At 35.4% G+C, this 27,116-nt stretch overlaps 1 protein-coding gene across 2 annotated transcripts in view; it reads left to right on the top strand.

Moving 5' to 3' along the window:
* Window positions 1-27,116, top strand: part of LOC149946562 (neuronal calcium sensor 1-like) — a 113,207-nt gene that overhangs the window by 85,550 nt on the left and 541 nt on the right. For both annotated transcript variants that reach the window (XM_090171896.1, XM_090171897.1), the window contains 4 exons: window positions 23,273-23,346; window positions 23,410-23,499; window positions 24,235-24,313; window positions 26,346-26,578. In XM_090171896.1, coding sequence (XP_090028022.1) covers window positions 23,273-23,346; window positions 23,410-23,499; window positions 24,235-24,313; window positions 26,346-26,578 — 476 coding nt within the window. The remainder of the gene's footprint in view (window positions 1-23,272; window positions 23,347-23,409; window positions 23,500-24,234; window positions 24,314-26,345; window positions 26,579-27,116) is intronic.

The following is a 27,116-nucleotide window of genomic DNA, read 5'->3' as shown; positions in this document are numbered from 1 at the left end:
AACCCTCCTACGCATTGCAACCCGGCCACCTAAATTAAAAGGCTTCAAAAGTCGCTTGATGACTTTGGCCTAAGGTGGTGCCTTGGGTATTAGCCTAGATGATGATTATTATTATTATTATAATATATCTCCCATAGTATAATATATCTCCCATATTATAATATATCTCCCATATTATAATATATCTCTCATATTTTAATATATTTCTCATACTATATAATATATATCTCATATTATAATATATCTCCCATATATTATTTATCCCATATTATATCATATATCCCATATTATGTCATATCTCCCATATTAAAATATATCTCCTATATCATAATATATCTCCGATATTATATATATCCCACAGTATAAAATATCTCCCATAGTCCAATATATTTCCCATAGTCCAATATATCTCCCATATCACAAAATATATCCCATAGTATAAAATATCGCCCATATTATAATATATACCCATATTATAATATATCTCCCATATTATAATATATCTCACATAGTATAATATATCTACCATAGTATAATATATCTCCCATATATCGAGAGCTTTTAGTCGGGAGGGAGCAGGGAGCTTTTCAAATTTTGTAACCAATTTAGTAAATAAAGAATAAAAATCACGAGATAAATATATAAGTAAAAACTGTTTTTAATTTAAAAAACAACAGACCGACGAGTTTCGGCGCAACGTTGTACCATTGTCCAGTTGCGAAAGGAGACCATATACTAAAACCTAAAAAATTATACAGACTATGATTGTAAATACGTAACATGTTTATCAATTATTTTTTTATAGATATGAGGAAAAAAAGGTCCATCAGAAAAATTCAAAAAGTGGTTACTCCGTTTATATATTTCAATCGATTCTCGAATGTCTCTTGCTTTACTAACTTTGGCTCCACAATCATCTTAGCTTCGACAATCTTATATAAAGGCTTGCTTCATTAACATGGTTGGCTACTGCTGATTTTTCCCATTCAGCTCTCCTTAAATGGCCTTTATGTTCATTAACACGTGCTTTCAGGGAGCCTTAATATAAATTTTGTTGAAGCAAAGATTATTGCAGAGAGAAAGTTTAGTAAAGCAAGACACATTCGAGAATCGATTGAAATATATAAACGGAGTAACCACACTTTTCTGAAGGACCTTTTTTACCTCTTATCTAAAAACAATATTTTACAAACATGTTGCGTATTTACTATCATAGTCTGTATAATTTTTTAGGTTTATTATATATTCTGCTGTTTTGTCAATGGTCTCCTTTCGAACCTTGACAATGGTACAATGTTGTGCCGAAACTAGTCGGTCTGTTGTTTTTTAAAATAAAAACAATTTTTACTTACGCATTTATCTCGTGATTTCTATTCTTTATTTATATTGAGCGAAAGGTGTTTCAAATGAATTTTACTAACCAATTTAGTAAAATGATTATGCGCTTTTTGCAAATTCAAGAGATCAGTGGATCTCCCATATGATAATACATATCCCGTATTATAATGCATCTCCCGTATTATAATGCATATCCCGTATTATAATGCATCTCCCGTATTATAATGCATCTCTGGTATTATAATGCATCTCCCGTATTATAATGCATCTCTGGTATTATAATGCATCACCCGTATTATAATGCATCTCCCGTATTATAAAGCATCTCTCGTATTATAATGCATCTCCCGTATTATAATGCATCTCCCGTATTATGATGCATCTCCCGTATTATGATGCATCTCCCGTATTATAATGCATCTCCCGTATTATAATGCATCTCGCGTATTATAATGCATCTCCCGTATTATAATGCATCTCGCGTATTATAATGCATCTCCCGTATTATAATGCATCTCCCGTATTATAATGCATCTCCCGTATTATAGTACATCTCCCGTATTATAGTACATCTCCCGTATTATAGTACATCTCCCGTATTATAGTACATCTCCCGTATTATAGTACATCTCCCGTATTATAATACATCTCTCGTATTATAGTACATCTCCCGTATTATAGTACATCTCCCGTATTATAATACATCTCCCGTATTATAATACATCTCCCGTATTATAGTACATCTCCCGTATTATAGTACATCTCCCGTATTATAATACATCTCCCGTATTATAATACATCTCCCGTATTATAGTACATCTCCCGTATTATAGTACATCTCCCGTATTATAATACATCTCCCGTATTATAGTACATCTCCCGTATTATAGTACATCTCCCGTATTATAATACATCTCCCGTATTATAATCCATCTCCCGTATTATTAACCATCTCCCGTATTATAGTACATCTCTCGTATTATAGTACATCTCCCGTATTATAGTACATCTCCCGTATTATAATGCATCTCCCGTATTATAATACATCTCCCGTATTATAGTACATCTCCCGTATTATAATACATCTCCCATAGTATAAAATATCTCCCATAGTACAATACATCTCCCTTATTATAATACATCTCCAATTTTATAATATATCTCTTCTGGTTTATTCTAACTAACAAATTTGAATGTAATAATCCCTAGAATGGTAATGTTTATGTATTCGTAAAGGGAAATTTCAGCGAGATTCCTCGTGGAGGGCCTTCTGACATCCGCTGCAAACTGCGGAAAAGTCGGAACTGAGCGGCGTCAGAGGAACTTAAGTCCTTGACATTTTTGGACGCACTCGTGTGTAAAGTCAAACGCGCTGAACCTCAGCCTGTCTAGATGGCCGTTCGCGTCAAGGTAGGGTTAAAAATACGTTTTAATATGAGATGCTGACCTACTGACCGTGGAAGCGATTTACCACCTACCTAACTTTAGAGAAAATGACGTATAGTTATAGTCGGTGTCTAATGGCGGATAGAACGTTGTCACCGCTGAAACATTTCGACAAGGTGGTGATGTTGCCTTAGGCACGATTATACCCTATTACTGACCGAATAAGGGTTTAAACGATTATATACTCTGCACTACAGTCTCATCGCAGATGGCTGGTGGCAATTTTAGAACGGACCAGTGCCGGATTAAGGACTAGGCCTACTAGGCGTCCCCCACCAACAGAAAGGCCTTACCAACGGCAAATATTTTTTTGTGTACATGAATAAAACAAAATCAGAATACCGCGAGGTTTAAAAATTTCTATGAAATTTTCTACCAAATGTCAGATTATACGCTTAATAAGGGAATAGAAAATAATAGAATCCAGGAACAATAATAATGTAGGCTTAAAATTAGTGTATATATATATTGAGACTTTCGAAATTTCGGAAAACGTTATTGAATTTATTTAATAAACGTACCTTAAAAAGAGCCTAAATTCACCAGGTGGAATTAAAAAAACTATTTATCTCTCCCCAAATTTTTTTTTCCATTCTTTATTATTATACCAACTTTAAAGTTATCTTGGATACGTACAAGTAGTAAACTAAATAGTTTGGTTAATTTCGTTAAAATTATGCAAAACCAAATTTTTTGAAATTTATTACTTAGAGCTCTAGAATAATGAAAAGGAAAATTCCATTCGTCGGTGCCAATAGTGAACCCATTTTGTGACCAAATATTTGGTTTAAAATGAATAGCGGCGAATACGCAGCACCGATATGTGTGAGCTTCAGTGTCTCGGTATATTAAAATTTAATTTTTTAAATTTCTTTAAACGTTTTAAATTTGGTATAAATTAGAATGGGTTGCAAATTGCAATTGGGGATTGTACTTATTTTGGTCGTATCGTTAGGGCAAAAAGAGGTATTTTTACAATGATCGGTAATTGTAAATCAGAACCAATAAATGTATTTCGCAAAGATGTTCTCTATTTTCGTCTTCTATCGGGTTGATAAATGCTCTTTAATTAGAACCACTATTAATCGTTTAGGATCATTTTACCACGAAAGCAATGAAGCTTATCTTGAAATCAAAATACCATTGGCGTTAGGAATTATATTTCAAACGTCCCACTCCTTGAATCCTTGGAGGAAAACACTGCTTTATAATTTCAATGGAACTAAGAATAATCTTTGATCTTTAACATCTAACGATCAGCGTGCCACCAAGGCCTCTCGCAATGCGAACGAAACGAAAATTATCATTAAAAAATGTAAAGACTAAATGTAGGGTGTCCGGTGTCATTTTTTTCTCTTGTGAAAAAAATTAAGATAAAGTTTCACATAAATTGGATGCAACACTGGCGCGACATTCTATTCTCAGATTTAAAAATAACTTACACCAAGGATTTCTTTGAAAACGCTATTTAGATTTTCATTATGGTATTTTGAGGCTTTGCATAACTGTAACATCCTATTCCTAGATTTAAAACAAGGCGGCTCAGCAGTAATATTAGTTCCACATCAGCCAAATGTATGGGCCCTCTAAGGTTTCCAAGAAATTAATTTCCCAAGTATCCTAATCGAGATAAAATTAATTAATCATATATGGACGTATCGTTTATATACTCTCAGTGGTTGCCGAGAAATCAAGGGCCCAAAATTACGGGCCCCAGAATGCTCAAACGGGTATCACGTACGCCTCTTAGAGTTTTCATGCCCCATTAATTAAGATATCGTTTATATTTGTCACCTCAGAGGTCGCTGATACATCAAGGGCACAAAGTTATGGGCCCTCGAGGGCCCAAAAGGGTATCGCCCTTCTGAGAGTTTTTCATGCCACATTAATTGACGTATCTATCATATTTGCCGCGTCAGTGGTCGCTGAGAAATCAAGGGCCCAAAGTTACGGGCCCCTGAGGGAGGGCCTCAGTGGGTATCGTGATAGAACCGCTCTTAAATTTAAATGATCATTACCCAAACTGAATGGTTTTACACACCTGCACTATGAGTTATAAACATGTTTTTGCGGCCAAAACTACATTATTGTTATAAAAATAGTTTCTATTTAAAATTAGACATTTTTTAAATATAAAATTATTTTTATACGCCACCTAGCGGACAAGTTAGCCTTGTGTTACTTTTTTGAGGAAATGAAGCATCGAAATCAGTTAGTTCCATATCTTATATTAAAAAATTAATTGCATTATGTCACTTACTTTTGAAGTTATCGAACAAAAACCACTGAAAAATGCACCAAATCCGCCATTTTCGATTGGGTTTCGTTTGTTTAAATTGATAGAAAACAAGTGATATTACTATAATATTTTGGAAAAACTTTGCGATTTTTGACACAGTAGCGGCAATTGGTTTTAATTTTCAGTAAAACAATTTGTGGTAAATAGCACAAATATAGCCAGAAATTGGGCTAGAAACTAAAATAGATTTCGAAAAGTTGAAGCATAAAAATTAAGAACCGTATTGTCCTAACTACGGATAAATTACCAACAATTTTTACTTACGTCATTGATAAAGATATATATGTGAACTCGCGACGTAACTACTAAAATGTTAAACTAAAATCAAAAATAAGTTCCCGTCGGAATGTTTATATCATTTATCTTATAACCATAAAAACTTCTACAAAATTAAAATTTGCAATATAATAATGAATCACACAAATTAATTAAAATTTGATTTTAATACTTGTTTAATTAAAAAACTAAGCACGATTTAACTTTTTGAATTTTTAACATGTTCTACTTCATCATATCAACTGTATTATAAAATTTTTAACTATTTGTATACATCAACAAAACGGCGTCATTTATCATTCATTATTATATGTCAAATTTTAATTTTGTTAAGTTTTTATGGTTATCAGATAAATGATATAAACATTCCGACGGGAACTTACTTTTGATATTAGTTTAACATCTCATTAGTTTCGTCGCGAGTTCACATATATCTCTTTAACAATGATGGAAGTGAAAATTGTTGGTCATTTATCCGTATTTAGGATAATAAATAAATTTTCATGCTTCAACTTTTCGCCAACTATTTTAGTTTCTAGCCCAAAAAAAGCCCAATTTCTGGCTACATTTGTGCTATTTACCACAAATTGTTTTACTGAAAATTAAAACCAATTGCCGCTACTGCGTCAAAAATCGCAAAGTTTTTTCAAAATATTATAGTAATATCACTTGTTTTCTATCAGTTAAAAAAAACGAAATCAAAATTAACCTGCGGGTTCTCAAGTTAAACCCAATCGAAAATGGCGGATTTGGTGCATTTTTCAGTGGTTTTTGTTCGATAACTTCAAAAGTAAATGACATAATGCAATGAATTTTTGATATAAGATATGGAACTAATTCATAACTGATTTCGATGCTTCATTTCCTCAAAAAATTAACACGAGGCTAACTTGTCCGCTAGGTGGCGTATAAAAATAATTTTAAATTAAAAAATATCTAATTTTATAAAGAAACTAATTTTTAAAAAATAATTTTTCTATGTGCCATGTCGAGTTTTGACCACAGAAACGGGTTTATAAATCACCTGGTTTTAGAATTAAGATAGCGAAACGTGAACGCGTTAATTGTCAATATTTTTACTTAAACCGAAATTTTGGAGATACCTGGTTTTGGAAATAAGGTAGTACCGGCAACCTATACCACCACCACTAATTAGGCCAAGCGCTCACTGCTCTTTGTCACGTCTTCGTCCTAGCTTCCACAAGCCTTTGCTTCGTAAAGGTGACAATACCTTGTGGAAGGCAGGACGGATACGAAACGGAGAGCCAGTGTGCGCCTAGCCTAACTTGTGAGCCATCGCCAGGGCCTCCGAACCGGGAAAGAGGTGCAATCATTTATATTTAAAGACGTACTTATGTATATTTACATAAGTTCTTTATTAGAAAACGCTGTTTTTTGACTTGGTACGTTTTTATCACAAATGTAACATATTGTTCGTAGATTATAAAAAAAACCAGGATTGGAAAAAAACCGTTTTTTGTTTGTTTAAACCTGGCTTTTTTAGGATTAAATCCGGTTTTTTTAAACACTGCGTTATTTTACTTTTATTCTATTTTTGCTTTTGTTTAACAGTGCATACATATTACCAAGGATGATAAAATTAGCGAATAAGTAGATAAGTCCATTATGAAAAGGGATAATAAAGCTAAACCCTAAACAAATTTGAAGAAATTTAAAAAGTAACTAATAGCTCGTACCGATAGGTCTTCGAGCAAACAAAAAGACGCGAAACTCGGACCAAATAGATCTTCGAGTTAAAAATTAAATAAAAAAAAATAAAAAAAATTAAATACATATTACCAACCAATTAAAAAGTTTCGTTTTCGTTTCGTTTTATACAAGTCTCATAAGAACGAAGTTTTAGAACTTAGTTTAATTTTTGATTTTGTAGAAGTGCAGGGTGACCAGGAAAATGCCTCGGTAATTTTATAGAAAAAATAGGAAATTTCAAGCGAATTAAAGGAATATATAGGTAAAAACATAAGCAAAAATAAAGATTCTTATCGAAATACAGTAGATAAAATAAAATGAAATATAGGATGAAGAAGGGTACACGACGACGGAATGTTTTCGGGTTATATACTACACGAGTAAACCTAAGGAATTTATGGGAAGCTATTGAAAATATAGGAAATGTGGTCACCATGTAAATGTTTTAGAAATGTAATCATTTCGGTAAGAAAATGTACAAACATTTTGGAATAATTTTTAGTTAATTAAAAGAAACAAATTATTTAAAAAAATCACGATGTTTAAACCAGGTTTTAAACCATGGATTAAACCAGTGTGGAATAAACAAGCCAACCCTGAAAAAAACTTTTATCTCGTTTTTGCATAATTGTAACATACTACTCCCAGAGAAAAAAAACATGCATAGAGAGTTTTTTAAATACATTTAGTACTTATTAAATTTTTAAATTTTAAAACAAAACCTAAATCGAGTTTTTTTTTGACTTCGCATGTTTATGCATAAGACCGGACATTTTGTGGAACATTTTTATTTGCCGGTCCCTGTCAGTGAGTTTATGGACACCACGAAAGCAATTTCCGCGCGAAGCTGTTACCCAAATTCATAACTCGAATGATGGCTGGTATTAAAAATGCATATATTCCTTTTTACGATATGAACAAAATTTTCCCGAGGCCATTTTCGGCGGAAGACGAAGCTTAGATCGATATGACCTTCACCCGATTCGGATGCTTTAATTATTCTTCAGCGTAACCGACGTGAACGACAAAAAATTACCGGTAATGGCACACCTTGCTTCCGAAAACGGAAACTTTATTCTAATTAAGAGAGCGCGTCTTACTCTCCGTCTTTTTTACTTGTGGCGCCATATCGTGTCGGAATGCGTTATGTTGCGAATAATAAAAAGCGTGGGTTAAACCAAAAGTAACATAAGACCCAAAAGTGTGTCAGAACGGTATAGTAGTTAATGAGAGTTTGTCCCAAAGAAAAAAAGGGAAACGAAGGGGGGTCGGAAAATACGTCATCAAAATCGAGGTATTCCAGCGCCGCCGAGTGAGGCGTTTTAGAACGTATGTCTACGGGCGAGTAAATAGACTATAAACTAAATATAATGTTGCTAGTACTATTCCAACTAGTAGGTTATGTAGACTATAGTGTGACTAGGTCTCACTAGAAATTTTAATAGGCGCGAAGGTACAGCTGACACACTTTTGGTCTTATGCTACTTTTGGTAAAACTAAGACGAAGAATCTTCTCCAACTGCACCGTGACACTGACGAAAGGGGGAAAGTGTGGCATTTAGATCAAAGAAAGTCCGCCCGTGCCGCTGCCGTACAACGCGAAAGGTCCTAGCTTGCGTGTGAAGGTACAGATGGAGCGGTTTCTGTCACCTAGTTTTCCCCACACTATTGTGCTTTCAATTTCACCAGCTTAGACAATTACTTATAATTCTTAGTGAAATACTGCTTCTCAAAAATATGACAATTTACCTATATCTTAATTACAATTATCAATTAGTTTGGTTCAATTGAAGACAAGTCACAAATGTACGAAAATTATCCGATTTGAACCTTTAGAACTAAGCCTCGGTCAAGAAAAGCATTCGTAAGGGTAACACTATGGCGCTGAAATATTGCCAATCTAGCTATCTTTTGCGGTACACTAGGATACTCGAAATCAAAATCGGATGAAACATGCTCACTGTGTTTTACCTGCTGTAGGAAAAATTCTAACTGGTTATCTTGAAAAATGCTATGGGTGCAATGTGGCTACTATTCTAAATTGATTTACATCTAAATAATTTTGCAATAATTAATTTTAAACGCAGTTTTGACCGTAACTTTAATAGCCCTGTATCAACCTAAAATAATCGTAATAATGTTTTGAAAAGTGGTTTAATTAAACAACCAAAATGGCTGATAAAAATCTGCTAGTTTCAACCATCATAAATCTTTTTTAAAAGTATCAGAAAAACTTGCTCGTCGAAACGGAATAATTTGATAACCTACCGATACGTAAAGAATCAGAAATCGTCTAACAGCTGATACTTTTGATTTCTGATTCATAATCGAGTATGAATCAGAAGATTGTTGAACGTACTCACAATTAGTACTGCAAAATTTAAATAACACCGAGATATATTCAACTGTATGAAAATCTAATTAACCCAATTTTAACCACCTGTAGATAACAGAATAAACCGATACATTTCTTTTTTCCATAAGGCCTAATATTGTTCTAAAATCTATAGCTGATAGTTTTTGTTTAACTTTAACTTAAAAATCAGATCAGATAAGGCGATTTGATCAGATAAGAGGAAAGGTGAGAACGGGTTTTCTCTGCTATGTTATCTGTCATGACATATGTAACATAATTACTCATAAGTGTGCCTCTGTTTAACATCTCTGTATTAAAAATTTAAATGAGACCTTGTTTCACAGCCACCAAATAAAATACTGACTAACGTCGCTCAAAACTGGTTTTAACTTCCTTCCCTCCCCGCCAGAACTAGTTTTGATGACAATAAAATCGTCATCGACTGCGAAGTGACGTCAATTACGTCATATCCTTGCAACAAGGTCTCATTGTTAAAAAGTTCTTTCTGGTACACTTATGAGAAATTTTGTTACATATGGTCATTAGTATGAAATACAGATATTCCTTAAGACTGAAGTACTACTTAGAATGTTAAACGACATACAGCAATCGTGTATTTGACTACTACCCAACTTGTTTCATCTGAGTTTCTGTCTTCGTTTCCCCACTTTATTCGAAAAGGCCCTCTGTCTTTCTATCGGAGCGCCGTCCAATTCGAACGTCCTCGCGGCAGCCAGCGCGATCCGGAATAGTGTATTTAAGGTATCGGAATTCCTTTTAATTTTATTATGATTCGGGCAATCCGAGTTAATGAAATAAAGTGGAAACGTACGAAGTGGACTGGCCGAATGAGGCTACTTCCTTTTAATTTAGAATAATGGCTTTCCCTTGTCTCCCCTCCCCCCCCCCTCCCATCACAGGATTCATTTTCTATCACCTTCTCAGTGTTGGGCATTTTCGTCAAAGAGCCCCTCAGCTCACTCACCGCTCGCACTCTCTAGCCTAATATCCGCTCACGCTCACCCATTTTTGAGCGGTAAAATCGGCACTCCACTCTTTTCGCTCTTTTTTTGAGCTCTGAAATTGGCACTATACTCTCATTTTCGTTTCGCGCTCTTTTAAAAAAACATTTGGCCGCTCGATAATAACAAAATTGCTCACAATGAGTGGAGCGGTGCCCATAACGGCGATACTAGCCCGCGTAGTTTATATCGATTGCGACGACTAAAAGGTCAAAATAGTCCGTTGTTTTTGTTTCATTAAATTTGTACGAATTACCCTTTACTGTTTTTTACATGTACGTTTTTTTGGCATGTGTTTCGTAAGTTGCCTAATTTGACTAAATAAATCTGATTACATTATCGTTTGTTGGTTATATGGGGCTTTAACAATATATAAAATTTATATTTTTTATAATTTTGAGTGGTTTTGATGGTTTTTGATGTTCAGGGCGTTTTTGTAGTGTTAGGAGGTTTTTCTAACTCTCGGTATAACTCTTCGGTTTTGTACTTTAAACGGTTGAAAATTTGTATGGTTTTGCAATTTTTATAAGTATTTAAACTTTCAGACTTTTGTTACGGATTCTAATTTTAGAGTGATTTTCACGGTGTCAAAGGCCTATTAACATCAGTTAAAATATTTAGCAAAACATAATCTTGGACAGACAATCTCTTTTCTTATCTTATAACGTTTATACATATCCTGTTTGATTGAACACATGTAAATGAAAATATGAAAATTCTCCATTTATATTACTGAAAATATAATGTATTGTCATAATCGTTATTTTAAAATAATGAACAGTAGCGGCGCCAGGATTTTTGTTGAGGTAGGCCAATCATTTGGAGGCCTAACCAAAATTATGGAGGCCCCCCCATAAGTTTTTTCAAATCCGTCCACGTGGATTATTTATTTATTTTGAAGCAAGTGGTGAAAGTTTTGGGTAAAATGGGTACGCGACGAAAAAATTAGAATTAATTATGAATTTAAACATTACTAAAAACTGAGTGTGTGTTGATCCTCTTTTGTGTACCGATAACACTTAAAAAATTAGTGGTTATTTACTTATTTCTACGACTGAATTCCAGTCTATCAATTTACATTAATTCCTTCGGTACTTCGCATGTACATCCCTTACATCAAAACTTACAACTTTACGAAAATGAATGTACGTAGGTACACTAAGTAATGTAAGTTTAAGAACCATTAATTTGTAAAGATAAAATTAAAGATGCAATTTCGATATAGTAGCGCTCGCGACAAATTAAAACTAAAAAATAAACTACTGTCAAAGAAAAGTTACTCGTACCTTTGTAAGGAATACAAACAGAAGTGTCGTTAAGCGAATCACTCGCACTGCATATTGAAAAATTAATAAATAAATAAATTATTTCGCAAACTAATTACAGAAGTTTTTATATTAAATAATTTGGAGGCCCATATATTAAATTTTGGAGGCCCATATATTAAATTTTGGAGGCCCCTTAAGACGAATTTTGGAGGCCCCTACCAAAATGTCAAGTAGGCCCAGGCCTACCCCGGCCTATTGCTGGCGCCGCTACTGATAATGAAGTGGAAATCATTTCCCTGTTTACAAATGTCGCAAAACAGTTCGTGCGCGTTTGATCAAAAACACAACATGTTTTGCTAGTAAGGCCTTGTAATCAGAATTTAAGGCCATACAAAAGGGCCCCTACAAAATCGTTTACGCAATTTTAACCTACACTATATAGTTGGGACTACATCACTTCTTAATTGCGGGTTAACGTCATTCTTCAAAAGTAGTTTTTATCGAGCTACCGAACCGAAGGAGAACTGCAACTTACGTTCTTTCGTAATGGCTTCTTTGTTATTGCTGGGAGGAAATAAAGAAACATGTCTAAACCATTAAAGCATTGTTAAATCGAAGTTTAAATGTCAAATAAGACAGGTATGAAGTGACCCGAGAAAGGGCCCGAAATACAACCAAATCCCATAGATCCGTGACAAGTTCGTATTAAAGGGCTTTGAAACTCATCTACTTGAAACACTGTTCTTCAGCTACTGCGGACAAGCTAAAAGCCTTACCTCTTTTTGTTTACAGAATGACTTCCAGGCTACTTTGATGGCGATACATACCCGTCAATAAGTACATTCAGAACCGATGCGTGTGTTCATAATAATCAATTTAACGTTGTGATTCAATAATTTGTAGTAATTTCGCCGAAGTTAGTGTCAGTTTTCGTTATGAATCTTGTGTTTCAATAGGCCTTGGTCTCAAGCAAAAAATGGCTGGCCAAGAAGACTCCTAGTGCTCAGTCGTTACCTGGAAGCTGTAACATTGCTTCGTAATCAGTTCGATTAGCTGTCATAGAGCATTATAGGGCCTTTAAGCGGGAAAGTTGGCTTTCGCTACCGGCTACGGTAGATTGTTAATACTTCTATACCATAAGTAACATAATACCTATAAGTATGAAACTTTGTATCGTTTTAATACTTATTTTCTTACCGAATCTCTATTAGACATTGATTGTCATATTAATGGTTATAACCTATAAATGTTGAACCTTTTTGAAAAAATGAAAGTTATCTTAAAGGGCCACATAATCGTTTTGAATTTTAAGGGTGGGGTTATATAATCACGTGGTTTTCCGGGGGCACGTGATGGAAGCAGCTAGCTGAAATTCGTACTGAATCTTTCAAACGCTTAAGTTAAGGTAAGCCTTCGACCTTCAGGGCAATCGATTATCTTGTTTAGTTTATCTATAAAATTTCCAATGAAGAAATAATAATAATAATAATCAGTGTGGCCAAATACCACTTAAGATTAAAAATAATTACATTGAAAACAATTACATTTAATTTTCAAATTCCTTTAGCTATTGCAAAACAAAATTTGCTTTTTAATGTTTATGACGAATTATAACCTTACAAAATTGGACACCATTTTTTTCAGGACTAGAAAACAGTGTGGCTCGACTCGCAGCCATGAATCATGACAAACATGAATTGTAGGTCACTTGTGGCTCCGTCGAAGTTTGGTGTCGCTCATTAGAGAAAACATTTAATCTCGCCTTCGTAGAGTGGACGCTTCGCTTCTTCTTTCGGGGAATTTACATTTTGCTGGAAGGAAATCTCCTGAGCAACGCGCTGTTTTGTGCTCAGTTAGTGTTATTTTTGGAACGAAGGCAATTACGCGATGCTGGGTTTGAATTCGCAACTAGAAGGAATAACACTAGAAATTAAACATTTAATTTTGTCCAGACAAGGCACTATTTAGGAGATCAAATTGTGAAGCGGAATTTTTCGAAGTTGAATCAAAGGTTTAGAATTATAATTATAATAAAATAATAATCAGCTAGGCTAATACCCTTGGCACTACCCTAGGCCCGAGTCATCTAGCGACTTTTATTGCCATTAATTGAGGTGGGTGGTTTATACAGCGTAGGAGGGTGGTGGCATGGCTCTTCATGCCACGCGAGCCAACAGCTAACTAGACTTACTCTTACCGTTAAACTCTACAAGTTTTTATGGAAAGGGAAAAATGAAGGAAACTCCTTTAACCGGTGGGGAGATAACTCAACGAAGGAGGAGTAGCTCTGAGTTTTCTCCCAGTGCGAACCACTCTGCCAGCCCGAGTGTGTCAGAGCAAGGTCAAGTATGGCCAAACATTTTTAGTGGACTTCAGACGAAGTCATTAGGCCGAGCACTATGCCCAATACGTGCTTTTCGATTCGTTGTCTTAGTGAGCACGTGCAGGGTGTCGTGCCGGTGCGTTATAATTCGTCGTCTTAGTGAGCGCGTGCAGGGTGTCGTGCCGATGCGTTATAATTCGTTTTATTTGCATATTTTTTACGCTAGAGGCGCTTATCTCTTAGGTATGACGTCAATTCGAAGTTACTCTAAACAAAGCAATCACTAATCATTTGGACCAACTGACACAGTAAGGGCCGTTAACTATTCATATAACATTAACTTCCCCTAATAACAAAGACTGACAATTGGAAAAATTCTACCTCCTAAATTACGTAACAAATACACTGACCATTCCTCAATTAAAGTGGTACCATGAACCTTATTTATTTATATTAAAAATTAAATCTATTTTTTGTTTTAAATCTTGAAACCTAATCATATAAATGATGAAACAAATATTAAATTGCTAGTATAAAATAAATTTGGTTCCGTTATAGTTATGGTTTATGCCGTCACATAATTCAGTGGCCCTTAGTCCCTTACTCCCGTTACATTTGATAATGCTTGTACGAGCACCCTCCTACTTTACAGCGTTACGTAATTAATTGTGATATAAATATATACTTATTTAATAAGAATTTTATCACCGAGAATATGTAAGCGGTACCCTGCTCACCTCGTGATTCCCTGGAGAAAAACCACGCCCCTCCGCCTTTCCTCGTGCTATCTCTTCCCACTTTCTTCCGGCTCTATCTTCGAGTAGGAGGAAATATCGAAAACAGAGTTGAGACTACATATTCTCTGTTAACCTGAGTGCATTCTTGATTCATTGAAAGAAAGAGGAAGTGCTCTAGTGGACGCGTGTATTACATTCGCGGAAAATGGGTTGACAATCGGACAAGAAAAATGTCCTTCCCGACTTCTATTATAGCGGTAAACTTGCACTAAAAACCATTGATCTAATGCTATTTTACGGTCTTCCTTCGGTGAGGTAAGCCCTAAAAACTGTTTTCATCGCGTAAAGGCTGGTTTCACTTCTTCCTCGCAGAAACGATTTGTGGTAAATAGCGGCTTGCCGAGAAAAAAGGGTCGATAAAGTGGGCCTAGTTTAAAATTTAAGATCGCCAATGAATTGATGGCCCTCTCTGGTTCGAAACCTCCATTGTACGAGGCAATAAGCGAAAGCTATTGTGTTTTGACCCTTCTGCCCCGCTACCGATACTTCTTCGCTCCGTCGAAGCGAGGGCACACTTAAAAAAGTGATATCTCACAATATTTTTATTGGATCATTGACTCGATGGCTATTGACCCATAGACCGAATGGAGAATCTCTGTTCGGTTGTCGACGAAACGACTTGAGGGTTATTTCTGGTATTCACGTGGCATTATCTTTTAGTGGTTAAAATATTGTTGTTTTAAAATATTTTGATCGGACGAAGGATAGCTAAAATTAAGAATGCTATTTCAAAATATAGCTAATGAAATCATAGAATCTGATAAAGAGCGTGTTTCACTAAAATAATTGAAAAAAGTCATCTTTCGTAAAAAAAAGTGATAAACTTGTTCTCAATTGTAACTAAGGAAAGTACAGTCGCGTGTTTTGTAATTAGAAAAAGGAGCCCCGAACGCATCCCCTGTTTTTAACTTAGGAAAATATTGTCGATCCGGGACGCGATTACGTTCACCCATGAGAGTTCGGTATTTGAGAGAGTTTAATTATCGTAAAACAATTTACCTGCTTAAAAAGACACACGGGTGTTTGAATTTTAGTATTTTTTCTCGCGAGCTCCCCAAGTAAGACATAAAAAAGCATTGAATATTGTAGGGTCGATCACGAAGTACGGAAGAGGAGAAGCTACTGAATTTCCCAATAGATTTTTGCAATGCCAGAGTGGCACTTTAAACAGCATTTTTGATCAGGTTCTGGGCCATTAATATTTCCCAACGATAGCAAAATGTGGCAATTCATAATAAATGTAAGTTGATTATTAACTACTTAAAAGGTTTTCGATAATTTTAAATATTGATGTTCCTGTAAGGTTGGCTCCGCCTTCCCCTGGCTCCGCCACTGACTTTAAATTAAAAGAATAAATTGGATCATCGGGCACCCAATAACTTTTCCAACGGCACTAAACTAAATATGATCCTAAACATAAAGAGGGTCCACCCTTAAAATAGCAATTTTAAAATGTATGAATTGCCATATCCTTTAATACTGTTGAACGTATAAAGTAGTCCTAATTTTAAAGAAATTGAAACCGATTACGGGACGTTTTTCTTTGACATTAATGCTTTACAGAATAAAAATTAATCCTACATAATAACAAGATTCCACTAATACATACCAATGGACATGTTTGTTATTGGCCCGCTTGTCGTCCGTACGTAGATCCTTATTTTTAGGAGCTTAACGCGATGTGGTATACATCCACCCCAACAAGGAACGCGTGTGTCTATTAAAGCGATACATAATTCTAACATTTGTTACGCGTACGGAGAATCGCGAAAGCTGGAAAGCCTTTCACGTAGTCTATGTATCGGCGGAAGGTCCCCTAAGCTTTTAGCCATTAGCGGGAATGACAGACGAAGAGAGGAGTCGGCTGATGCGCCGAGACTGCCGTATATAAATAATGAGTGGAGTCTTTAAATGGACTTCCACTGGAAGCGCTTTAAATGAGCGGCAGAAAAATCTGCCCTTCTTTTTTCGGTCGTTCCTATTGTTATTTGACTCTTGAGGGTACAAGTTCCTTTACCTCTCTTCCCAGAATGTAAAATCGATTCCCCGTGTCCCAGCGCTAAGAGCGGAGATATGTTCTCTTATACATTCAACATTGCCGGCAAATGCGGCTTTTTCCATTAACTACCAATCTCCCGGAAGACTGCTCCCCAAATAATTCAAAGTCCTTTCTCCTTCTTTAGTGCGCGCGAATGCTGAAAAAGTTTGGCCTCTATCATCCTAAGAAGTTCCGGAGAGTTTTTTGATTACCATTTTTCCACAACCAGAAGTCCGTGTATAGAGAGCTCTAATACCCTGTCTTCTGGAAGGGGGCATCAACGTATTCTACTTACAGGATGCCTATTTAAGGGTGCCAGCATGGAAATATTTAAATTGAGCCATCTTTCTGGAATTCGAGAAATATTATATTCGTTTGTTTTGGTGTGATAAATATAAAAAACAAGACTGAAGGTGACGCGTTTTTTCAAGTCCAATGTACTAGTTTATCCAAATTAATGATACCAAAGTATTTCGTTAATTTTGAACTTGCTATTTACAATGATCCAACCTTCTCCACTTTCCCTTAAGGCGACTAAAGCCCAGGTCAATACTTACAATTTTTTAGTTTTATACTAGCTGTTAAAAATCATTTAAATATTAGTTTATACCAAAGATAATATTGACCTCGTACCCTCGATTCTAAATCACTGCTTTGCTCCAAAGATACCATGGAAACCAACTATAGATAGCTTCCTGAAACGACCGAGGGGTGCCAATTTATCGGAGGTCACGTGCCGGAAGTGAGTAATCACATCAGAAAGGTATCTCACGCCCTGCTCCACTACTGGGCTAGGTAGGGCTAAGCTCTAGGGTGCCGCGCTCCGGAGGGGCACCGTCAGCCCCTTTAAATTTTTTTTAATTTAATTGCAAAGTATTTAAGAGAGACCCGGCCATATGAAAAAGGACACTTGATGTTATTAGCCGTGGGGGCTTGAAAGGTCAAGCCGGCCCTTATCTCTGATTTCGAATCTAGGGTACGGATTTTTAGATTATCTTTGCTTTTACGAAGTAGTTCACCGGGGCCGTATAATAACCCGATAGTGTTCTTTGCTACAGCAGGTAACACGACGACGAAATAATAAGCATCGAATGCATTTCTTTTCGATTTTTACCATCGCTGTATTATCATTCAATCACGTGTTTCTCCTCCGTGTATCCGGGTCTATCACAAAAACCAGCAAAAAAGATGACTTAAGACAAATCGCTCTGCTTCAGGAACCAGCGCGAATGAAGCTCAGTTTGGAACGTAACAACCTGTTTTGTTGCCAAGATGACAGAAATCGGTTGAATTCTAGTTTTGCGTATCGATTCTACTCTGTTTCGTGGAAATCTAATTACTATGAAAGGACTACGTGAAGCAAATTTTGATGGTATTTCGAGAAAAGCAATTATCACTTTTAACAACGTAATAAAAGTAAAGTGCCAATATTGGTGTTTTTTTGCCCCTAATTAACATTTGACAGGGCTGTAGGTGGAAGTCGCGAATGATCGACGAGGTTTGAGGAACGTGGCGTTGTGGAAATGACGAAAGTCAAAACAGCGATTGTTCGAATTAAGGGCGCAGCTGAAACTGATGGCGGGGTAAAAGTCCCTCTTCATAATTGCGTCACGAACATTACGGGCTGACGTGTCTCGTTAGTTTCAGAAACCGAAATGGCATTCCATTACGGCCGCTTCGCATTATCGTCATTTTCCAAGCGCCCTCTACACCAGAGACAACGAGGTAAGTGACGTGGAGTCGCGGCCTATTGGGGATCGCCAAGCGACTCATTCCCAAGATGTTATCTATCAAGATAAAACGCCGACTCTCCGAGAGATTGATCGTTACAGTATCGATCAGTTCCCGGGCGCGGGGTAAACGTTTACCTTGGTCCGTCTTCTCTCCTTTTAAGTCGGTGCACGCGGTGATAATCAAACGTGGAAATCAAATTCCAGGCTGTAAGGGACGAGTTGATTCGGAGCTGAACGGTTTTAAGTCTTAAGAGAGCAATCGTCATTGATATTATCTCCAAACCATGACTCAACCGGGAACATTTTCTGATGACTACCATAATTTGGAACGCTTGAATTTCATAATGTTAGGCAGGAGCCGAGTCTTACTATAAAGTTACGATTTACATTTAATTTGTTCCTTATTCTCAAGAAACCGCGTATTGGGGCTCTGCCTTAAAACTCACAGGTGTACCACTGACAAGTTCCCGTGTCCGGTTAATCTTTTCAGCACACCTCTCATAGGAAACAAAGGCGTGCTTAACAAAAACGAAAAATTAGCAATAACATAACTACGCAATAAAACAAGCGAGAGTACAAAGAATATGGAAATACGGAGATTCTAAGTCAATCATCTCATAGTTTGTAGCGAAAGTTCGTCTGCTTTTGATTTTTCGTCGCACTCTTTTACACAGACGATCGCCATCTATGTTTGCGTTTTGCGTTTAAAAGCAGTCGAACATACACTACGTAGATTGTGATGATGCTAACTGAGGCTAATGCTATACTCTCATATGTTTAGTTACTGGAATGTTAGCAATTCCTTAAATTTTATTTAAAAGTACTCCATGCTTTTAAAAACTTACTGTGAAACATTTTAGAATTTAACTTTTCTCTTTCGTAGTTAAATAATTTCATTTTCATGAATAGACCATGGCATGGTACAAAATTTAAACGAAAAATCTTTAAAAGTCCATACGACAAACTGATATTTACAATTTAAGAGCAAGATATGCAATGGTCGTAGGAATTTACTTACGGAATGGTAGTGTAACTCTCCAGACTAAGGCTGAATTGACATTTAAAGCGAGCCCAGGGTGATGCCTTGGGTAATACAGTCTCAGATAATCTGTACACCGAGTTCGTGCATTTAGCACAATTAAAGGTACATATTTTCAAGAGTTCGCGAGTTCCATTTAGAACTGTCAAAGGTACGGCAGTGTACACCGAGTTCGCAGAGTGTCTTACCCCTTGGTATTAGCCTAGCTGATTATTATTATTATTATTATCTTAAATTTTAAGGAAATGGTATTTTAAGAATGACAATTCCGTCAAAAACGATTTTTTAATAAATTTAAGAAAATTTTGTGTTGAAAATGACAATGTGGTCAAAAACAAGGTTTTTAATAAATATAAGAAATTTATATTTTTTTAAAATGACAACTTGGTCGAAAATTATGTTTTGATTTAAAATGTTTTTCTAGACTTAAAAGGTTTTTAATATCTTGTAAAAAAATTCCTTTGTTTGTAGGAACAGCATCAAAAACCGATGTTATGCAAAAAGAGACATATGGCCAAGTCTTAAAAGACTTTTAAGCCTTTCTCTGTCGGGTTCAAGGCCTAAAAGTCTTTTAAGACTTGGCCATATGTCTCTTTTTTATAATTTGTTTTGGCAATATGAAATAAAATTTGATTTGATTTGATTTTTGATTTTGATAAATCGAACATAATACTTTTGTTTAATTATCTTAAAGAATTATTTGGTATTTGCCCCTTAAATACCTTTCATAAATCATATCAACTGTACATAACCATTAGCATCTCATATAAGAGGAGATCGCTTATAGCATAAACGTATTTTTAAAGTACGTATTCCATTATGAAGTAATGTTCTTCCCACTTTTTAGATCTCCTTAAACCTCCATAAAACATTTCACCTGTTTTATATGAAATGAATAGATAATGCAGCGATGTATTTGAATTCGATATCTTAGGTTAATTAAAATGGAACAGTATTATTATTATTATTGTCGGGTGACCCCTCTATCGATTCCCCAAAGATTTTTTCCTAGGACACAGTCAAAGCATTTTCAGTTAAAATCGATTGCATTACACAATGTTGATAAAACACGCATACATTTCCGTTAATTTGCTAGTTTCTGTTTTGAGCAGAAATACGAGGTACCCTTAATAATTCAAACTGATTATTGCTTTTGATACAACATACCATCTCCAGATAATAATACCGATAGGTTATCCCAGATAATTGGAATTTCTAACTTTATGACGCGATGAAAAGAACTTGCAATATTTATTATTTACGGTAATGGTTTGTGTTTTTGAGTCCTGATGGCAATATAAATTGTCATTTTCATATTGAGACGGCTCTTTAAGTAATAACATGAGTATATAAACTATAATTTACGAGATAAGTATCCCTTTAGGGTGCAAAAATGAAAACTTCGCGGGCACTCAAGGCACTTTAAAATGAAATCCCAATCGCCGGTGTTTACACCACATCACAACTCAAAATAAACCACGTGAATGTAAAATGTCAATATTACACGCCATAGGAATATCAATTCATTAATAAATCATATATAAATGAGTCTGAAGCTGTGGTGAAATCTTTTGACTTAAAATTGTAATTTTATATTAGAAATCCTTTGACTTAAAATTATTATTTTATATTAGAAATCTTTTGACTTAAAATTGTAATTTTATATTAGAAATCTTTTGACTTAAAATTTTAATTTTATATTAGAAATCTTTTGACTTAAAATTGTAATTTTATATTAGAAATCCTTTGACTTAAAATTGTAATTTTATATTAGAAATCCTTTGACTTAAAATTGTAATTTTATACTAGAAATCTTTTGACTTAAAATTGCAATTTTATATTAGAAATCTTTTGACTTAAAATTGTAATTTTATATTAGAAATCTTTTGACTTAAAATTGTAATTTTATATTAGAAATCTTTTGACTTAAAATTGTAATTTTATATTATTTTATTTTATATTAAATTGAATTTAATTTTTGTAAAGGATTTTAATAATTTCGATCGAACCAACTAAACTCTTACATGGTACGAGGCCTACCTTGTATTTTTTATCATTTCGGAAGGGACACTGATTATAACATAGTAGTTTCCGTAATTGTATACTTCTACCTAAGTTAATTAAAATAAATTATAGGATAATTTTTAAGAGGCATTTTCTATAACACGCGTAGGGAGGGTCCAGTTTAGTGGCGTGCCGCTGTCACCAAACCCTCTCTATTTAACTGGCAAAACGGTTCGTAAGGCCGGTTTTCAGTAGAACCAAAACTCCAAGACGGCGAACGTGGACGCAAAAATTGTGTATTAAGTCTACCGGGGATTTATAGCGTCGACGCTCACCGTTTTTGCTTAGTGAAAACCAGCCTTTAAGCGTGCACGTCTCTGCGGCCGGCGTTTGAAGGGAAATCTTCAAGATTTAGCTCGGCTCGATGTAATCAAAACAAGATAGTTAAGCTACATTTTTACCCAAAAGGCGGGTACTTATAGGTACCCCTCGCGTTGTTGGATCGTTTGTAAATTGGTAATATAAAAAATATTTTTTCTATGGGATATATAATTAAGGTTAAAGCCCACTAAATAAAGTAAGAGTTGTCTAAATAATCTACAAAGTCTCTCTGACGACGTTATCATTTGGTTATTTGGAATTTAACTTCCTTTGCCATTAATAGATGGCACCACGCTCTCCACTAAAGTAGCTTTTTTTCGAAGAATTAGATAGATTCATGGCCATCTGAAATAACAGGGGCCTATTCTTAATACCGGTGGCAATGATAGTTTCTTTAATTAAGGTGGAGTGCACGACGAAAAAGACGCACAGAAAAAATACTTCTTACATTAAAGCAAGTAGTGGCTCAAGTGTACTACCTGGATGAGAACGATAGAAGTCGTTTTCAGCAGCTCTTACAATCTAGTGTTTTAAGTCCGATTGCTTGAGATTTCCGAAGTTCACGAACGGTAACTAAATCCTGAACATTTGCGACGGCGCACGCAGCGTCGCTATTCAAATCCTAGTCTCGCGAATGTAACACGTTCACCGTCTTATGAGAGAGGCTTAGCGTCAAATTTTAATCGTAAATTATAACATATTTTTTTATGAACAAAAATAATTAAAAATATGAAAAGGTACACACCTACGTTATGTTTATCAATAGAGATTGTAGAAGATTAAGAATTTTTAAACCGATAAATTTTTTCTTCGATTAAACTGATAAATTTATGGAACGTCTCGTCAGATGCCGCTACGAAAGAGGGTGATACTTTACAGGGTATTTTTGTTGAACTACGGCAAAACATAAAAGAGGTATTCTCTAAAGGATACACTTGCTTTAAATCTATTGCTTTACCAGAACTTATTTTCATTAACTATTGCTTCTACTTCAATATCGTTATTATGTTTTGGTTGATAGCGGAAAGTAATTTAAAAATATATTTACTTTTGTTATTAACAAATTAATAATAGGACTATTAATGCTATTAAGCATTTCATCGCTGAATACTGATATGTTTTATTCATATGAAAATTGGTAAAACTAAACTCGCCAGTCAACCCAGTTAATTTTGATATCAGAGTTTTATATTTTGTAGTAATTTTTGCTTTTCTCACTGTGAATTATTTTATCTTTTTCAGTTGAGGCACCACAACTCCAAAAATGGTACAAGGATTTCATTCGTGACTGTCCAACAGGATTCATGTCTAAAGTTGTGAGTAAGATATTATTGCTAGTGTTTTGTATGGCCTTTGAATTAACGGAATTTTTTTCCTAGGAATTTGCCAATATATACGGTCAGTTTTTTCCGTCTGGTAACCCGGGAAGATTCGTTGATTACGTCTTCAACGTCTTTGATGTTAACAAAGTAAGAACTTTTTTCAAAGAAATACATTTACACGGTTGTGGACCTCTAATTTCAAATTTCCAAGGTGATACGAGTTTAGTGTCTAGTTGGGATTTTCAAGTTAGGAAACTAACTATTAACTTAGCTTTAATATAATGTTATATAAATATGTGAAATTTCAAGAGCATAAAATTTCAAATTTATCAAAAGCATATTATTCGGAATAGAACCGAAAATAAAGGCTCATTTTTAAAGTAAAGCGTCTATGAATTTTAAATTCATCCACTAGTTGACGTAGCTTTAGAAATGCACCGCGCATAATTCCACTTCTTAAATGGAATATGAACTTAATTGAAAAATTGTTTGCGAAAACGCAATAGGGCTTGTTTATAGTAACTAGCGCCAATCCTCCGTAACGTTTGCGCGACCTGGCCGCGGGAATATGAAACTCTTTGATCCGCCATAAATATCCAGGTTCATACTCCCTTAAAGTTCTAAAATCGTTAAGTCCAATGTCAGTTCTAACGAACTTCTATAATGTTCTAAGAGTAACAACAATCTGAAATTGAATCAAACGTTTCCGACGTCCGCGTGAATCCTTTGTTGATGACTTTAGTTTAGATCTAAATTAATTATGGAAATTCTGGGGATGATAGAGTAGCTTTTACTGAGGCTTGGATGAAGTTGGGCTTGCATTAAACCGACACCAAAATATTTCAACCATAATTAACGAGGGCCTAATGCACTCCCCCGCAGGATGGTGTGATCACTTTCAAAGAATTTATCCGAGCTATTTCTGTGGCAAGCAGAGGATCCGTTGAAGAAAAACTAAATTGTGAGTATCAAACATTTCTTTAAAATCAATTATTGAAACTCAACTGTATATTCTAAATACTAGGTTCACCGGTAAAATGGTAGAATTATTTTCATCCGTTTAAACACAATATCATTAAATTTCAAAGTTTATTCAGATAGGAGTATTCCACTTTGCACGATGAGCCGAGACGTCATAGTTAAAATTGAAACACATGTAAATACGTTGAATCAAAAGCGTCACAGTGGCTAAAATCTTAAAGGTTTAGAGTCTAACAGTTGGTTGTCTACCATTAGATCGAAAGCCATTCGAACCAAATTAAAAAAAAACATGTAACATCCCAATGAATAGAAATATAAATATCCAAATAAAAAACTAGTGTTAACTAAATGGACGTAAATAGATATTTAACGAGGAACTAATATTTCAACGTTAAGTTAAAAGGAACCACCTATGGACTGCATTGTAAAGGATGACAAAATTAGCGAAAAGGGATAATAAAGCTAAACCCTAAACAAATTTGAAGAAATTTAAAAACTAATAGCTCGTACCGATAGGTCTTCGAGCAAACAAAAAGACGCGAAACTCGGACCAAATAGATCTAAATTAAATTAAGTTAAATAGCTAGAAATTCCAACGGTAGACCGGTTTCGTCCTATTTGGGACTCGTCAGTAACTAATATTTCATATTTTTTATTTCGGTCATAAAAAATATAATATAAATTTAATTAAATAATTGGCAAAAATCCTTAAAGAAAACAGCCCACAATATCTACACGAATTTTTGAATTATACATTTCTATTAAATAACCACAAAAACGGATAATAAAGATAAAGAAATCAAATAAAAATTAACATTAAAACAAGGAAATATTAAGGTTACTGGCATTTTCACGATAGCTTTTAAAACCGAATTACAAAATAAGGTGGGCACAAGGTAATGTAACCCAGTATAAACAACCCTAGCCTAGCTTAACTTAACCGAACCAAACTAACCCAAACCAACCTAACTATAGCCTAACTTAACTTAACCTAACCCAAGCTAGTCGAACCATGACAAAATTAATCCTTCATATACCCAAAGTAAAAGGTACAGTGAATACCGGTAAAAAATGAAACCTAAGAACACGCTACTTTCAATTGTGATTTCAGCATTTTTGACTTATTTTCAAAAACTTCCGAAGGTGGTTCTGAAACTATTTTGAAGTAGCACACAAGGGTACATTTTGATACAATGAAATTTCTGCCCCTTAGAACGTCGCATAAATGGAATTTTCATTTATTAGGCTAGCACTTTCGCCTCGCAGCAAGAGCAGCCGGGTTCGATCCCAGCTTGTGGCACTGGGTGAAAACTCGGAACTAGATCAAAGTGGCGATTTGATTCGGGTTGGCGCCAATTTTTTGAAAATCCTCGTCGGCGTGAGGGGGAAAAAGTTTATTCCCCTTTTGAAAATTTGGGAAAAAATTCCAAAATGATCTTGAAGGAAAAAAGAATAAAGCTATATAAAAGATCTCAAAATTTACCGGTGGTGGCGTAGCGTTTGCAAGTTATCTCCCTACTGGTTATAGGGGTTTTTCCCAGAGTTCTTTGGTTTCACATTTTCAAAATAACTTGTAGAGGTGAACAGTAAAAGTGAGGGTAGTGTTGCACCCACATTTTAGATACGCCGGGGGGGGGGGGGGGGTTAAGGACGCTTGTGGCGGGACGGGGGGTACTAAGCGTGGATTCGGGCTTTCTTCCCCCGCACGCGCCCTGTAACAGGTGGAGCGTACGTGCTTAACGTTAGCGGATGTTTTTTAGAAGGGAAGAAAGGATACTATACTACTAGGGAGTGTAGGGGCTTGTCAGGGATTAAGGCATTAAAAGTCGCTAGAGGGCTTAGGCCTAAGGTGGGTAATTTAACTTTTAGAGTCACAGGAATTGCTACGGAGTTTCATGACGTAAATTTATAATTAAATTAATTAATTGAATACTAAGATCTTGATGAACTTCTGATAGAGAGTTTAAATCTGTGTAGGGATAACTAACGGCATTTGTATGTCTTCGAAATAGGGGCCTTCAACTTGTATGACTTAGACAATGATGGTTACGTGACGCAGGTGGAAATGCTGGACATTGTTCGCTCAATATACGCACTTCACGGGAAATCCACCAATCTGCCTCAACGACTCAAAAACAGCCACAAATCGCAGAGCGTGGACAGTGGCAGCCAGAATGGAGACGCTCTGCCGACGATAGACAGCCCGGAGAAAAGGGTCAATCAGCTCTTCGCCAAATTAGATAAGGTAAGTTGCATCAAAGAATTGGTTTGACAGCAGTAAATATAGGAAATGGGTAATGATCAGTTAAGATCATATCCCGACTTCAACAAGTTAAGTTATGTATAGGATAAATTAAACATTTCCAAGTAAAAAATTAGTTTGTAGGTGAAACGTTTCTTACACCTAGGAGCCACAAACACAGCACCCCACACAAGGTGAACGCAACCCGTCAAAAGTCGTCTATTTTCTCGCGTACAGTTTTCATTGGTTAGACGCTTTAGCGCCTACTGCCGTCGGAAGGGTAAAATTCCGAAATTGTCTTCCCCCTTTCCGTAAAACGTTCAGCGTAAAGGCTCGTCCAATGAAATTTGTACGCAACACTGCCTTAGCGTGTTAAAAGGCTAGCTGCGTTCTCCTTGTGTTTGTTGCTCATAGCTTACACGACGTAAATAAGTTGCGAAAAATCTGTGGTTGAGACGGAAGAGAATAAGACATATTTCATTTATTCTTAACATGTTTTGCATTCAATCTAATAATTTTTATGCCGTTAAGTTTATCGTAT

The sequence above is a fragment of the Leiobunum rupestre genome, chromosome 4, assembly GCF_980474605.1.
Source record: "Leiobunum rupestre chromosome 4, qqLeiRupe1.1.hap1, whole genome shotgun sequence".
Lineage (NCBI taxonomy): Eukaryota > Metazoa > Arthropoda > Arachnida > Opiliones > Sclerosomatidae > Leiobunum > Leiobunum rupestre.
The sequence above is the reverse complement of the archived record's forward strand: the minus strand, read 5'-3'. Positions and strand labels throughout refer to the sequence as shown.